Genomic DNA, 16,676 nt, shown 5'->3' with positions numbered 1-16,676 from the left:
TGCGTACAATAATTTCGTGCTTCCGGACGTTCCCGAGCGTTATAAGTTTGTGCATTTGCATATAACTTTCCAAAGTAGACGCACAGAGAACACAAGATAAATGATTAGGAATCAAGCCAAAACCTCAGCCCCAGAAGAAAGATTCAAAAGAAGCTAACAAAATTGATGACGCTACAAAACGTAAACATGCATTAAAAAGAATCGTGGAAAGAGGAGTTCACGTGGCTTGTAGCAGACGACGCAACACAAACATTGCATGAATGAAAATAAGTAAATACAGGTACATACTGATAGCAGATGGAAAACAGCGTTGTCATATACATGCAATGAATGTTACAAGTATATTTATAATAAACTTAATTTTAAAGTGTTGTTCTGTTATATATTCTGATTATCAATCCTTAATACTTTGCACAATGTTTTTTTTTCTGGTTATTCGTCTTTTTGTGTTTCAAATTGTAAAAAATGGGGAAGGCAACTTTATGGTGCCCGCTAACCTTTTGTCATGAGTTTCAGACACTGATATTGTTATTTAAAAAATGAAATTTAGGTTTTTATAGTGTATAATATTGTCTATCACAGTCTATAATTTGTTTAAAAAGAAAAAATCATACTTTTTAAGTATTACATTTAGGCGTTTCAGGCTATTATTATTGGTATTGGTTCTATGTTAGGAGGCACATAACATTGAAATATATCTATACCCATACATCTATATCTTAATCTATAATTTTATTGAAAAGAATAAATATTATTTTGGCTCAAGCAGTTCAGGGTGTCCCCTGCCCACTGCCCGGAGATAGCTGAGATGGGCTCCAGCATTCTTTGACCCTACTGAGGATAAGATGCGCAAATAATGGATGGATTGATGGATTATTTTGCCTTTTCAAGTCGCCCTCTAACGGCTGTCTTACACAAGAAGCTACAAAATGTCATTAAATTCTCGATATTTTAAAGAAAGCTAGCTCGGGTGTTGGAGATTTAAAAAACAACATTATTTAAAAAATGGAAATATATTTAAATCCTTTTGAACATTGAATGTTTTATACAGCACTTTGAGTTGTATTTCTGTCTCTGGAAAGTGCTGTAAAAATACATTTTGAGTAGTTTTTATTTTCAAAGTTACACTTGAACCAAACGGATACATTTCGATATGGATCCAGGTTGATACCATTACGACTTGAGTAGTTACCTACAAGCAGGGTTGGGTAGGGTTACTCTAACTGGATTATTTTCAATTACTTTTGGATTACTCCAATACCAAATATGCTAATAAAAGACAAAAGAAACTAAATATGAATAAAATGACCAAATTTTGTGCAGGCTTGGGGAGTAACGGAATACATGGAACGGCAAAAATGATGTTGGCAAGCTGTTTGGATTTATTTTCATTTTGTTTCTGTCGCATTTTATGTTCGTTTTGCCGGAGATCAAAGAGAACAAAGCCAGGAGAGAAAGCTTGCCACGTGTTGTGAGTCATCATTTTATTCATATTTACTTTCCTTTGTCTTTTATTAGCATATTTGGTATTGGAGCAATCCAAAAGTAATTGAAAGTAATCCAGTTAAAGTAACCCTACCCAACCCTGCCTACAAGTATGGTCTGTAACTTTAGTTAAAGGGACAATGTATTATCTAACGCCTTTAGATCTTTATTGATTTAAATAATGGAAAAAATAACTATTAAGAAAAATTTTGCAGTTTATTTTATGTTTGTGTTTTTTTATTTGCGGTTTGGTCACTCTTAGAGTATCCATAGTTTGTATTTATCCGTGTGCTTCTAGCACTCATTTTTCATGGATGACCACAATGCAGCAATGAACTCGTGGTCAAATAATACACACAGTTCCTTTAAAAAAAACAACAAAAACGATACTTTTTAAGAAAAACATTTAGTTTTCCAAGCGAATTAGTCAGCCCCTCCCCCTTCTCTGATTGGTACTTTTTCCTGCCAGTCATTCTTAACATCCTTTGGCCACACCCACCAAGGCCCGGCCTGTCAATCAAGAGGCACACGCGCTACTGCAGGTGCAAAGCTGGGCAGGCTCCGGGCTAACGACTGCAGCGAAGCCGATCATAAAAACAGCATTTCACGGTAAAATATAACATAATATGTTCTTAACCTACCGAGAATTAATTCCTCTTAGTAATAGTAGTCTATGGCGAGCTGGCGTGTGTGGTTTTGACAGATTTTCGTCGCCGTGAATAAGGAAGAGTAACCTTCATTTGACATAGCTAAGGATGCTTAGCTAACGCCTACTGTCACTGAAAATGGTAACCCGAAACTGTGTTATGGTTATTATTTCTCCTTTTAACCTAAGATACACGTTAATAATTGTTTCCTATATATGTTGGTCGACTGTAACGACCCCCCTGGTGGTAATTTTTTCACGGTGACGTTTTACTAGCGCGCTAACGTTGACAGCTCAGGTGTGAAAACTCATCAGTCATAATGTTAATGTGATGGTTGTTTTTTGTCACCCTGCTATGTCTCCCCTCCCCCTGTTTTGGGTCTGGGGGGGACGAGACATGAAGCATATGTTTGTCAGCGTGGAGCTATCCTCCCTTGTCATCCCGTTGATCTGATGCTTAGCCTGGCTAAGCCTCGCTACTTCCGTTTTGCAACTCTTGTGCTCGCAAACACATCAACCTGCGGAGAAAGGGGTTTTAAAAAGCAAATTTGGTTACCATTAATTCCGGACTCTAGAGTGCACCTGATTATAAGCCGCACCCACCACATTTTAAGAGGATAACCGATTTTGTACTTACACAAGCCGCACCTGTATATAAGCCGCATGCGCCTGCATTAATACATGTAACACAATCACAAAATTAGCCCAAACCAGGCCTTGAGTCTCGCGATTGTAACTGAATATGGTTTGAACACATTTATTGACACTAATAACAGAAAACAAACAGTGTGAGGTCTGAATAACCCCTGTTGACAATCTCAACAGCAATCAAGCACATTCACAATATTATATTTCAATATGACGTTTAACAGCAAACACAATGTGAGGTTTGAACAACCCTTCTCGAAAAACTTAATAGCAATCAAGCATATTCACAATTTCGTTATATAACATCTTTGTTAGTGTCAATAGATCCGTCCAGGCCAAAGTCGAAGTACGCAGTCCAAAAACTACAGCCGGCAAAATGAATAGAAAATGATACCGGTACTTAACGTTTGATGCAGACCTGCAGAGTCCGGGTACCCGTTGAAACTAACCCAAGGGAAAAAAGTCTATATTTCCAAAGGTAAGGGTGGGAGAAATATATATCCACTATTGTCCGCTGCGACAACAGGTCTCACTCAACTTTACCCCACTTCCCGTCAGCCCTCGTTTGCTCCGCCCCTCTTTTTTAATTCGCAAAACATATCAGAATAAGTGTCTCAAATAAATACATTACAAAAATATACAGTTGCAAATACATATTATACATGGGTTACACATACTTACAACTTATTTAAGAGTGCAGCATATTGGAACGGTTTCAATGTACAACAAGAATGTGTAATCTATACTAACCTTGTGGCTATTTGCATATATTCTCCCACTCTAAAGAACCTGTCTTTGAGAATTCAAGTGTTGCAATAAGTGTAACCGCGGTGTACCTGTCCCACCAAAGATCCACATTCACGCTGGACTGGATGATGAGGTTTTTATTATCGTTGCTGCAAATGAATGAGTCACAGCACAACACGTGGTAGGCTTCTCTGCTGGCTTTGATCTCGTTGGCAGCTCGTTGTAGACTACCCAAAACCTATCAAAGAGCTTTCTTTTCATCTCATCTTATTAGCTGCACCGTTTATCCTCAGTAGGGTCGCGGGGGTGCTGGAGCCCATCCCAGCAATCATCGGGCAGTGGGCAGGGGACACCCTGAACTGGTTGCCAGCCAATCGCAGGGCACACAGGGACAGACAACACGCTCATTCACACCTAGGGACAATTTGGACCGGCCAATCCACCTGAAATGCATGTCTTTGGAATGTGGGAGGAAACCCAGTTTACATAAAATACATTTTAGAATATCAAACATCACAATACATTTTTACATCCATTTTAACAAGAAACTTTTAACAAGAGATCGTATAGTTGTTTTTTTTTAACGTTTACGATGAATTCAGCATATTTTTTTTAGTCTGAATTTCAACCATCATCATCCTTTTTGTATGTATAAAAAAATAGAAATAATAACAATGAGTATAAAAACAGGTACAGTTTACCTGCAAATGAATGAGTCACACAACACACGTGGTAAGCTTCTCTGCTGGCTTTAATCTCTATAAGGGTAATTAGCATTTTAGCACAATATGCAAAAGTCGACAGAATCAAAACAAAAATAAATCCAAACAGCTTGACATCATCAATCACATTACTGTGCATGTTGAGAGATTTGTCAGCTGTGGTTTCAATGTTTAAAATTAACTTTTTGCGGAGCACCAAAAGATCGTGTCTTATCGTTGGCAGCTAGTTGTAGATTGCCAAAAAACCCCACCTTCCTTTCGCAAAGTCTAAAGCCAAACCAAACCTTACCACATACCAGCAGGTGGCACCGTTGGATTCATCATTGCTGGACACTTATACAGAAACGATACAACATATTTCAGCAGGAATTTCAATAAAACAAAAGTTATTATTACACCCGTTACATAAGTAATCAAATAATCAACAACTATTCACCCATTAAAGCTGAAAAACTTTGATAGGATCCGTTTTCTACTCTTATTTTGGAAACCCGCTCCTTCATATCATTGCAGTATGATTAATTGCATCTTTTTTATGAGTCACTCATAACTAAAGCCAGTCTACAAGCACTACCTTGTGAATGTTGCCTGTCTATCCCAATATTCTTTGATCTTGTTTTTCTTTTTTTCCTTTAAGGCTTTTATTCAGTGGTTAACCTATTCTCACTGGTAACGATCCAAACCAAATTCTTATGACAATAAAGGCAATTCGATTGTATTCTATTTGTAGTCGAAAAATTATTGTATTGGATATTACAGTACCTTGTAAATATATTCAGCCCCCTTGAATTTCACATTTCAGGCTTCTATTCAATATAATCAGTTATTGAAGGCAACATTGGATCATTCAAAAATAACTTCTTTAGTAAGATATCTGCACTTACCCCATGTTTGGGCTCAAAACCAGTATGACTCCTATTTTCTGAAACCCTATGGGCCAAGTGTAATTACCAAAATAAAATTCTTCCATTTTTTCCCCCCTTAGGTATTTTACAATAAAATGATTATTGGTTTAAATCAATCCATCAAGACATCCATGTTCTGCACCGCTGATCTTCACTAGGGCTGCAGGGGTGCTGGAGCCCCTTTCAGCTGTGTTTGGGTAGTGGGCATGGCACACCCTGAACTGGTTGCACGGCCAGTAGCACAGAGACACATACATTGATTCAGATGCTCAATTTGGACACACAAATCAACCTGCCATGCATGTTTTCTGAGTAGGGGAGGTAGCTGGAATTGAACCCTGGACCTCCGCACTGTGGCGCTGCGGGCTAACCACCTAACAGCTTTGCCACCTTATTTTTTTCCATTTCGCAATGCTTGCGTTTGTTTAAAGAAAATGAAATCAAAAGTATTAGCCTTGATATTCACTACCAATTTTCAATACTTCATAAGGATATCTGCATTCCTTCTTGTTATGGCTTTCATAGTGTCCTTTCGGACTTCCACTATGTGTTACGCAATATGGATGGTGAGTATTTACTCACTTATACTCTCAAGAAGAAAGCAATAACAACTTAGTAAAACAGTTTTTCCATTTTTATGGGATTGTCTCTCAATAATGTAGTGATCCTCCTTTTGTACATAAGAGAATGCTGCTTGTTCAAGCAACTCCCTCCTCACCGAATGTTTTTATTTTTTTGCACTTCAGATGGCGTCTGCAAATGCCACATATGGACAGAAGGAGTCATCGGATCAGAACTTTGACTACATGTTTAAAATCCTCATCATCGGCAACAGCAGTGTCGGCAAGACTTCTTTTCTGTTCCGCTACGCAGACGACTCTTTCACGCCCGCCTTTGTCAGCACGGTGGGCATCGACTTCAAAGTCAAGACTATCTACAGGAACGACAAGAGGATAAAGCTGCAGATCTGGGTGAGACAGTGAAAGCATATTTTGGGACCATTTCGGGTTCTGCCTCAGTTAAACTGTGCAAGCTAATTTTTGTGGTTCAGTGGTTCGCTTTCTCTAATGCATTTTGTCAACATTTAAAAACTGTTGAGCGAAAAGGAAAATGTTTGCTATGAAAAATAAACACAAAACTGAATATATTGTGGAAAATTTCCATAAGGCGTTTCGTTCACATATGAAACGTCCTTTTTTCATGGAGTATTATGTTCTGTTTATAGTCCACTGCAGTCTTCTCCTTAAACTGTGAGACTTTGAAAAGAAAAAAAATACCTCTCAACAAAACTATTGAGGTAGCCGAAGGTCAGGTGACTTTCAGCGGCTGCAATATTGGATTACATGCGTCATTGAAAGAAGATACAGATCGATCTATGTAATTCACTGGTTTAGAAGGGGGTTTAAAGACTAGATACGAGGAAAAGTTGAGGGTAATTAACAACTTGGACCCGTAAGTACGATAAGTTGTCATCGAATCCAGGCGTTTTACCTGCAATTTAATACCTGGACATGGTAAACTACAAGATACTTATATACCATGTACCTTTGCCAAGTTTCAACCTTATTAAAGCCTTCAAGCATATGACTATTTTTCCTAAATGGCCGGGTGAGAAAAGTAAAGTCAACGGTCATCATACTAGGACAGGTAAGTAGTTTACAATGTCTGGATATGAAGATGCAAGTAAAACCCCAGGATCAGATGACAACGTGTTGTTTTTTTTTTAGTCTTTGTTGTTAATTAACCTCCAATTTTCTTCTTGTCTAGTCGCCGATGCCCCTTTCTAAACTTGTCAAGTATGCAAATCAATTTGTACTTTTCTCTTCTCCCATTCACAATTGTAATTCAATTGCCGATCGTAATCCCCTTGAAAAATCTCTTGACCCTCAGAAGCCTTTAGACAAATTTAAAGATGTAGATACTCAAGTCATTTTTATTTGTATAGCCCTTAATCACAAAGAGTCTCAAAGGGGTGCACAGGTTATTGCACAGTCTATCATTTCAGACTATTACTACACCATCCCCTGATCTGAAACCAACATGATGGCAAGGAAAAACTCAAAAACCTCAACAACATAATGATTGTGGCCCCCATGGACAAAACCTTACATGCACATTGCACAATATTGTTTGACAATGGAAAATCAATGTTTATTTGTCTTTATTCATTCATTGAGTATTTGGTAATTCTGGTAATGCAATCTAAATCAAAGTCCAACTTGCAATGACAACCCTGCTGCTGACAGCAGTTTAAAATATTGTTGTTTTTTCCCTTTCAGATTACCCATTTTAATTGGTCATGTAACCAAAGTAATTTTATATGCTTTTCTTGTGTCCCCATTCATGTTGATGCAGGACACAGCCGGCCAGGAGCGCTACCGGACCATCACTACTGCCTACTACAGAGGGGCCATGGGATTCATCCTCATGTATGACATCACTAATGAGGAGTCCTTCAACGCCGTGCAAGACTGGTGAGAAGAAAATAACTAGTTTTTGTTGCCATGACAACCTTTGAGAATTTTTTTTCAAACACTGCAAAAAAACACTAAAATAATCAGGAAACCGGTGAATTTAACAGACAGTAATGGTTTATTTTAGCATTCATTGACTTGAGATAAAACAGTCCAATGTTTGTTTAAAACCCGTCTGGTTGCCTTGTAGATATGTTACTTGGTTTGTCATTTGGTACAGCTGCACAAACTAATCAATCAAGTGTTACTACTGGGCAACAAATATATCTTTCTCCCATTTGTATTTAGAACCATATCTTAATAGATTTCAACATTAAATTGTAATCCTGTGCAGTCCTTTGAGACATTTTTGTGATTAAGGGCTATATGAATAAATTTGACTTGATTTAAGACATGAACAATATTGCGTCTTTTTCAAAAACTTTAAGACTTGATATTGAAAAAATGACTTTATTCAAAATGATTTCCAACATAATTTTTTACACCTCTTGCACTCCCAGGTCCACACAGATCAAGACATACTCGTGGGACAATGCTCAGGTGCTCCTGGTGGGAAACAAAGTTGATATGGAAGATGAGCGGGTGGTGGCCACAGAGAGGGGTCGGCAACTGTCAGAACAACTTGGTGAGTGGAGTAGTCTATAAATCAAGGGCACTTAAATCTATTTACATGCTCTGTATTCTGTCTATATTTCTCTTTGCAGTACACACTAAATCAAATTTAGTACTTGGCCATAACGTCTGGTGTGGGCCATCTTTACATTGTTAACCCAAGACATTGCCTCTTTTTTTGTTATAAATATTACCTAAGGATGATTTACATCTTTGCTAAATCCATAAATCAGTTTTAGACCTCAAATCTCGGTTCACGGAACCCTTTACCGCCTAGATCGCTGGGTTCTCGAATTATTTATAACCCATCTTGGTTCAGTTTGTATTTTATGGTTTTCTTGCTTCGGATAGAAATGTTCAAACCATCAACATACAGTATGTATTCATCAAATAAGCTTGTTAATGCTTACAATATTTTTTCAGTGAAATTTGAAGTTATAAACCATTTAGGACTTACAGATTCCTGTAGATGGCGGCGTTGCATTGCTTCAAATTTCAGATCAACAGAGATTTTTTTTAAAGGATACAGGAAAGCTAAGTTTGTCACTAATCTTTGAAATGGTCATGAGACCTAACCCTGGGTATACTTGAACCTTTTTAGCACTGTCCTGTCCCTTGATCAACAGCAAATGGTCAAGTGGCCTCCCCTGAAAATGATAAACGTGTGTGGATTTTTCATTTTAATACTTCATACTAACAATATGCGTTGTCTGGAACAGCAGGGCCACATAGAAAGTTTTTATTTTTTACTTCCTATTATACAGTATATCACAAAAGTAAGTACACCTCTCACATTTCTGCACACATTGCTTTGATACAAATAATGGAAGTCTAACAACAAAGGCCATGGTTTACTGGAAAGTTAGCTTCTGGTCTGATGATACAAAGATTGTTTTATTTGGCTTAGATGGTGTGAAGCACGTGTGGCGGCAACCCAGGAGAGGAGTACAAACATGTTTGTGTTTTGCCTAAAGTCAAGCATGGTGTTGGGAATGTTTGGGGCTGCATGAGTGCAACTGGATTTGAGGAGTTGCATTTTATTAGGGGAAACACAAACTCAAGGATGTACCGTTAAAAACTGGAGCAAATAATGATCCCCTCCATCCAGAAACTGGGTCGCAGGGCAATGTTCCAGCCTGACAATGACCCCAAATACACTTATAAGATGACCATGCCTTTTTCAAAGAGGCTAAGGGTAAAGGGGATGAACTGGCCAAGCATATCTCCAGATCAAAATCCAATAGAACATACTTGGAGAATACTCAAGCAGAAGGTGGAAAAGCCCAAGATTTTGAATAGCCCCTAACTCAGTCATGTCGTCGCGGAGGAGTGGAAGAGCATTCCAGTGGCAATTTGTGAGGCAGGAGAATTAAAGTGGTTCTGAAAAATAATGGGGGCACACAAAATATGGAACTTAAGGAACTTTTACTTTAGGTTCTACTCACTTTTGTTACCAGGAGTTTAGCAACTAATGGGTATATTTTGAGTTTTTTGAGGAGGAAAATACATTTACGCTGCTTTGTAAGCTTTACACAGACTACTTTTTATTGTGTCAAAGCGATGTTTTTTTAATGTTGTTTAATTAAACATAACGATGAAATATCTGCAGAAAAGTGAGGGGTGTTCTCACTTTTGTGACAAACTGTAGCAGGGTTCCCCAATCTTCATCCTATGCCCACATTTTATCAAGTCATTATGAAAAAGAAAATAAAAGCACTTACTCCCATTTTGCAATGGTACAGTATGTTCAAAAGCAATGCACCTAGCGGCAATCCTCAGATAAATAACAAAAACATTTCTGTGCCTTATTAAACTTCTTTTAAGGGTTGACTTCTCTACATGGTGTCGTTGGATCGCTTTATGTTTGTGATCAGCCCCTTTTTTTTATCATTTAAAATTGAGTCCTATTAAGCTTACCTAATAGTGGTTATAAAATCCATGTTGCTTTTCTCAATCTTACACCCAGACACACCGTCAGTCCTAAAGAGAGTGATTGTGATAGTAAGAGGAAATAAATAAATCAGTCCCTTTGATTGTTGCAATTTTCATCATGTGGAGTAAACGTCTGTTGATTCGGGTGAATCCATCTTAATGTGTTTATTTTATTTTTTGTGATGAGCAAAAAGTTGAATGTAAGATCAGAGCATTTTTTTCTGAAAATAACCCAAAAATTAGATTTTCACTCAAGCTTTTCTAATGTGAAAAAACAGGTGATGTGTCAAAATCCTTTTTTTTAATCAAACAAGGATATGAATATTTACCGAGCAAAAGGCATACATTTATGTTTCTCAATGGTGCGTTCTAAGACCCGAATGTAGCTGTACCACTTGTGTATTTACACAGAAGAAGTACTGTTATTATTTTGCTTTTGGATTTGCTCCAGATTTTTAAATGTCAAGTACTTTTCAAATAAAGCTCCACTTTTCTGCTGGGAAAGTTTTAAGACCCCATGCTTTTTATGGGGGTAAGTACTTTGGCGCAACACCTGTTGGGGTTGTTAAAATTCAGTGATTTGTGGCTTCCTGGAAAACACACATTTACTTTCAGCCATAGCTGTGATTGTCACACTTTTTTTGTAACAAACTGCGCGTCCCCTGCACTGTAGATTTTGAAGAAAAATAATAATGCAATAAAATGAGCATGTACCTGCAAATGTGGTAAAGAATATATCCAAGGCTCTAACTGAATATACCAAGATCTGATTCTCTGCTTACATGCATCCCTTTATACTACTACTTTAAAACAAATGACCACTTTCTTGTATACCAGAGTGTTTGTGAAATCTTGTTGGAAGACTGTAAGAACTAAATTCTAGGTCCCAAGTAAGGATGATTTAATTTTTTTAAAATACACAGCGATGCCGATGTACTAGACCATGATTCATTTAGAATCGGTGTTTGAGTACCAAAACATTTTTTCCAGTAAGGATTATTTATTTAGTATGTTCCAACGCATTCCGAAATACCCAAAATGTGAATAAGACGTGTACGTCAAAAACTTGAACATCATCTACCCAAAATCTGTATAAAATAAAGGTATAAACATTTGAACCTTTTACTGTACCTTTTTGAGCGTTTGTTCGATGGCAGACACCATTTTTATATTTTGCAATAATTTTTCCTTATGTTACGCGTGCAAGTGTGTTCATTTCCTAAACACGCTCAAACAAAGTATTACTTTTTCGGGGTTTGGTTTGCTGTTTGGACTTTTTCTTACTGTCTCAATTTTCATGTTACACTGACAAATATAAACCAAAAAAAGGTTGGGTCGAACATGAAGTCACTAGGCAGCGACCCCCATTCTCCAGTAGCTCGTACCTAATGTGTTCCTCCCCTATCAGCTTTGCTTTAAGTAATATAAAAGCGGATAGAGCAGGGGAAACAAATATTAAGACTCTTAGAACTTGGTTGGCCATTGTGAACACATACTTAAAGGTGCTGCCCGGAATTTGAAAACTTTCTCTCTTCTGCCATCTCGTGGCTTAAGTCATGATTGCAGCACCAGTCAGCTTTTTAATCAAGTCATGTTTATTTGTATAGCCCCAAAGAGTTCCAAAGGGCTGTGCAGACACAACTATTATTGACACCATCCCCTGATCTAAAACATACATGAGGGCAAGGAACATCTAAAAAAAAATTCAGCATTAGGTAATCCCTGCAGCACGGCGGCGCAGTGGTTAGCGCTTGTGCGGCACAGTTCATGTCATGGGAACCTGTCGTGGGTTCAAATCCAGCTCCAGACTTTCTGTGCGGAGTTTGTATGTTCTCCCCGTGCTTGCGTGGGTTTCCTCCGGGCACTCCGGTTTCCTCCCACATTCCAAAAACATGCATTTCAGGTGAATTGGCCGGTCCAAATTGTCCCTAGGTGTGAATGAGCGAATGAGTCGTCTGTCCCAGTGTGCCCTGCGATTGGCTGGCAACCAGTTCACGGTGTCCCCTGCCCACTGCCCGAAGATGGCTGGGATGGGCTCCAGCCCCCCCGCGACCCTAATTAGGATAAGCGGTACGGCTAATGAGATGAGATGAGGTAATCCCTTTTCCAGGATGACCAGGCTGCAATGGATGTTGCATCAGAAAACAAAAAAAAAAGTATAAAAGTATAACGTGAAATGAAAATAAATAAAATACGTGCATTTGTGAAACCGGCTCAAATAAACTCTTCTTTTTTTCATCGTTTGGGAGTTTTAGGCCAGCGATAGAGCTGTATGTGATACAGACCTTTTACCATTTCCATACTACATGGACAAAATAATCTGCACTGACAAGCATAAAGTCCCTCTTCAACAGCTGTCCCCTATTTGCTCCCCTTTTTCCGTCCACCTATTGTATTGCGCGTTTTCTAACAGTGTTGCTAAAAGTTAGATGAAAGCAGATAAGAGTGGTGGATATAAACTATGAAGGATCTTTGAACTGAGTTGGGCATTGTTAATTTATAGTTAATAGAGAAAAGATTCAACTTTCAACTTTTTACGCACACCTCAAACGATTCACCCTAACTTTTAAAACATTTTTAAAAGTATCATTTTACTTTCATTCCTTTATTTTGTTTTGTGCCAGCTTTTCACTCTCATTTACCCCTAAGCAATCCACCCGGATGTTTAAAAACTTAACTGTCGTGTCTCTGCCTCCCCCTGTTGGCCAACAGGTTTCGAGCACTTCGAGGCCAGCGCCAAAGACAACATCAACGTGAAGCAGACCTTCGAGCGACTTGTGGACATCATCTGCGAGAGGATGTCCGAGACCCTGGACAACAATGACCCTACCGTCACCGGCACCAAACAAGGGCCCCAACTCACCGAGCAGCCGCAAAGGTCCCATCAGGACTGTGCTTGCTGAACACACTCAAACACATTTCTGTTGAAACACACTACACCTCCTTTACAGGAAAGCATACACAAACCCTTTTTTTTCATTGTTGGTATCATTTGATGTCACATAATGCTGCACGGAATGAATTTCCTCACTCAAGCGGGAGTTAGCTGATGAGATCATCAACCCCACATCCTCGTCACTAACGGTCAATTCCCAAAGATTTGCTCTTTTCAATCTATATCATCCACCCAGCATACTGCTAATTGAGTCACGAAATGGGATCTCTTTAACATGCAAACATTTCCACGTCCCGATAATTTCAAAACAACATGACAGTTTGTTGTAACTGCAGGCTAGCTAGAACAGGGGTGTCCAGGGACCACTTGCAGCCTGTTAAGTATTCTTCAGAGCCACTGAAAAAATGTGTTTTGTGCACTGTAAAAGCCTTTTTCAAGCTATTTATAACCACACCGTGCTGTATTTATCTTCATAAAACAAATCATTTTTAAAAGCTAAAATGTTTACAATTCAGTGTCATGGTCAAAATGTAAAAATACCACTTGAATAATTCCAAAGTATTTGGTTTGAAGTGCTTTCAACTGATTCTTTTGGTTCTGGGTAAGGGCGGATTTTTAGGTGCAGTTCACTTCAGGGTGGATTTTTTTTTTTCCGGGTGGTCTTTGACTATATCAAAATTTTTAAATTGTGAGAAACGGGGGTTTTAGTGTGTAAAGTGTTAGAAAAAAAATAAATGGCCTCTGCATATGTACTTTTTTATTTTTCAAATCTTGGACACCCCTTCTCTAGAATTAACTTCAAAGTTGGTAGCAGTGGTTCTTTAATATTGAAACTTCATAACGAATAAACTTGAATTTAAAGGGAGATATTGATAATCAAATCAATCGTCAGATATCGCTTATGGTTTTTCTTTTGCAGTGTGAGCTTTTAACACGAAAATGAAAAACATGCTTGTAGTGTGCTGCAGCCTCTTAATGCTGATTTAGTTTGCTCTTCTAAAAATGTTGATGTTTGCTTTAATTCCACACAAAGTGACATGGGCTTGGTGTCTGATGCGAGATAATCGAGCATATGAATCTTCGTTTCAATATCGATACAAAAAATATTTTGAAAGGTTACTGTAAATAAGTGTTGTAAAAGAATTTAATGTAGTATATCCTTAAAGATTTATTGAGAGAACTGGATTATGTAGCCAGCTCATCCCTACTCTATATGCTACAGCTAATTACAAGAGTTGGGCTTGGGTGACACTTCTTGATGACTTAAAATAAGAAGTTTGATGTCAGCAGGTTGCTGAAGAGAAAGTGGAAGGTATAGAAGTAAATATAAATATATATTAATGTGAGATATGATTACGGTATTTTAAATGGTTTCCTTCCTGTGCTTTGGAGTGCATGTTGTTGGTGATGCTGGTTAACGGCTGGGACATTTGACCCAAGTCAGGAGTTAACTTATTTGTTTTCCTTCACAATGGACCCGCTATCAGCGTCCAACTTTCTATTTTGGGGATTTTATTTTTTAGCATGTTCAATGTCAAAACTTGAATGGAGTCGGTTTGCTCGTGTGTGTGTTTATCGTTCACTGATGCGTTGAGGCATGTAAGGATAAGGTGACACTTTTATGAAGCTTTTGTATTATTTATAACTATTTATTTTCCATGGTATTCTTCCTGTCATGTTGTGTTCTGATCTGCATCTCTTTCGTCCTAGATTCTTTTATTTTTCTAAACATGTCTGTGTTTACAAGAAGAGTAAAACATTCCAGGCGTTTGGTGAGCAGCTTAGTTGTCTTTTCCACGTAGGTTATGTAACTTGACATGCCAGTGTAACCGCAGCCTGTTCTCTCGGAGCAATAAGAGGTCGCGTTTTTATCTACTCCCCACCTCAATATCTTGACGCGGGCCTGCTGATGGGTTCCACGCTTGCCCCGGAATGTGAGTTTGGCCGAAACTATTTGTTCTTAGCTCTTTAGAGAAGAATCCAGTTTAAAAAAAAAATAAGTACAGGTTTGTTTTGCACTGGCATACAACCAAAAATGTTAATCCTGAAATCAAAGTCAACTCGGTAATTATTTCTGCTTTGGCTGTAAAGAACATCCACCCTGTCAATGACAGGCTGTCACCATTTGTAAATATCTGTTTTCTGCCCGTCTGGTTCTAGTTGTGTACATCGTGCTGTAATGTTGTGATGCTGGAATTGCTCAAATGAGGGATCAAATAAATGCTAGCAGCTGATTGGTGTTCAAGTGCTGCAATTATTCTCAAATCTAGGCAGTAATTTCATCAATATTCGTCTGTGACGTGAGTACGTTCCTCTATCGGCCAATAGAGGGCGGTCAGGGTGCAATGTTTATTTTCTTCAGTTTCCATAGTTGTCCTGTAAGACCTAGAAATAAGTGGGGGGGGGGGGGGAAATGACACAAAATCAACGTAGAACATAGATTACATCAATGGGATTTATTAGTATATCTGCGTTTTGTCATTTTTTTGTATATACTTTGTCATGTATTTTGACTTTAAAAATGTTTATTGAAATTTGGGGGCAAGTCAAACTGGCTTAGCTTTTTACCTTTTGCTTGATCTGTGTGGTAGTCAATTCGTTCTTTACAGAAAGTATCAGCTAACTGAGATGCTTCCTCATTTGAATATTTGTTGAATCAAAATACATGACAAGATAAATACCTAAATAAATGGGGGGGTGCTTTAAAAAAAGTAATACATTGCACTTATGTCATCTATTTAGGTATTAACCTGATTATCACCTGCGAACAAAGCAAATGTGGTGCGTATGGTTTTGTTTGGGATCCAAGAAATGTATATACGTACATTTATTTGTAATAATTATGTATTTGTGTGTCTGTCCACCCAAGAAATGGGGTAAAGAGTTTAAATATGACCATCTTTCACAAGCAGTCAGGTAAGTTACAGTAGATGTAAAAACTACCCAAAAAAATCAGACTCCCCACTTTTGGTTTTGTTGCCTCTGCATTTTTTTTCCAGAAAGACATTCCACTATCCAATGCCAGAACGACATTAAATATCACCACCATCTTTTGCAGGCAATCAGCTACTTTACCCCAGATGTAAAAACTGCCAAACAAAAAGCAGACTTTCTATTTTTGGTTTTGCTGAAACTGTCCTACTCTTGGGTTTCCCATTCTTATGTGCCAATGACCCTACCAAAACTGGGTTCGGATGGGTGGTTAAAATCCTTAAACGCCTAAATTTTAATTTTGTTTTGAAGGATGGAAAAGTGCTAGAATTTTGTGTGAAGCGCTTGTAAATGCTTGAAATTGTTGCCATGTTTCTCAACAAGTCTGCTTGAAGATGACTCAGAGACTGCTCTTCGGTGGCTTTGCTTTGCCAATGAATTTCTTCCTCCCTCGTGATTACCCGCAGCTGGCATTACTTTGTCAGGCATTGCCCTATGATGCACCGCCGCTCCCTACAGGTTGCGCCCAACAGGACAGTTCCATGCTACACCTAAACCGGGCACTATGAAATATGTATCAGTGTAAGGATAACCTAACGATTAGGAGCTTTTATCATGGATCATGCAAAAAATTAAGGTCTTTTCCATTTTAAAATTGCAATGGAAAGAATTTCCTGC

At 38.2% G+C, this 16,676-nt stretch overlaps 1 protein-coding gene across 1 annotated transcript; it reads left to right on the top strand.

Annotated features, from left to right (window-relative positions):
• Positions 1–1,981: 1,981 nt before the first annotated feature.
• On the top strand, positions 1,982–15,301 carry LOC148376568 (ras-related protein Rab-3A-like). Its single transcript, XM_088348632.1, has 5 exons — positions 1,982–2,094; positions 5,900–6,124; positions 7,509–7,627; positions 8,128–8,252; positions 12,884–15,301. The coding sequence occupies exons 2-5, from the start codon at positions 5,900–5,902 to the stop codon at positions 13,072–13,074; spliced, it is 660 nt and encodes a 219-aa protein (XP_088204758.1). The 5' UTR covers positions 1,982–2,094; the 3' UTR covers positions 13,075–15,301.
• Positions 15,302–16,676: the final 1,375 nt, after the last annotated feature.

This window comes from Urocampus carinirostris, chromosome 1 (genome assembly GCF_059441175.1).
Source record: "Urocampus carinirostris isolate Australia breed hairy pipefish chromosome 1, RoL_Ucar_1.0, whole genome shotgun sequence".
Classification (NCBI taxonomy): domain Eukaryota; kingdom Metazoa; phylum Chordata; class Actinopteri; order Syngnathiformes; family Syngnathidae; genus Urocampus; species Urocampus carinirostris.
Note: the sequence above shows the minus strand (reverse complement) of the source record. Positions and strands in the feature narration are given on the sequence as shown.

Coding starts and splice junctions, on each gene's coding strand:
- LOC148376568 (XM_088348632.1), top strand. CDS start 5,900: ATGGCGTCTGCAAATGCCACATATGGACAGAAGGAGTCATCGGATCAG. Junction 6,125..7,508: donor GGATAAAGCTGCAGATCTGG/GTGAGACAGTGA, acceptor ATGTTGATGCAG/GACACAGCCGGCCAGGAGCG. Junction 8,253..12,883: donor GCAACTGTCAGAACAACTTG/GTGAGTGGAGTA, acceptor GTTGGCCAACAG/GTTTCGAGCACTTCGAGGCC.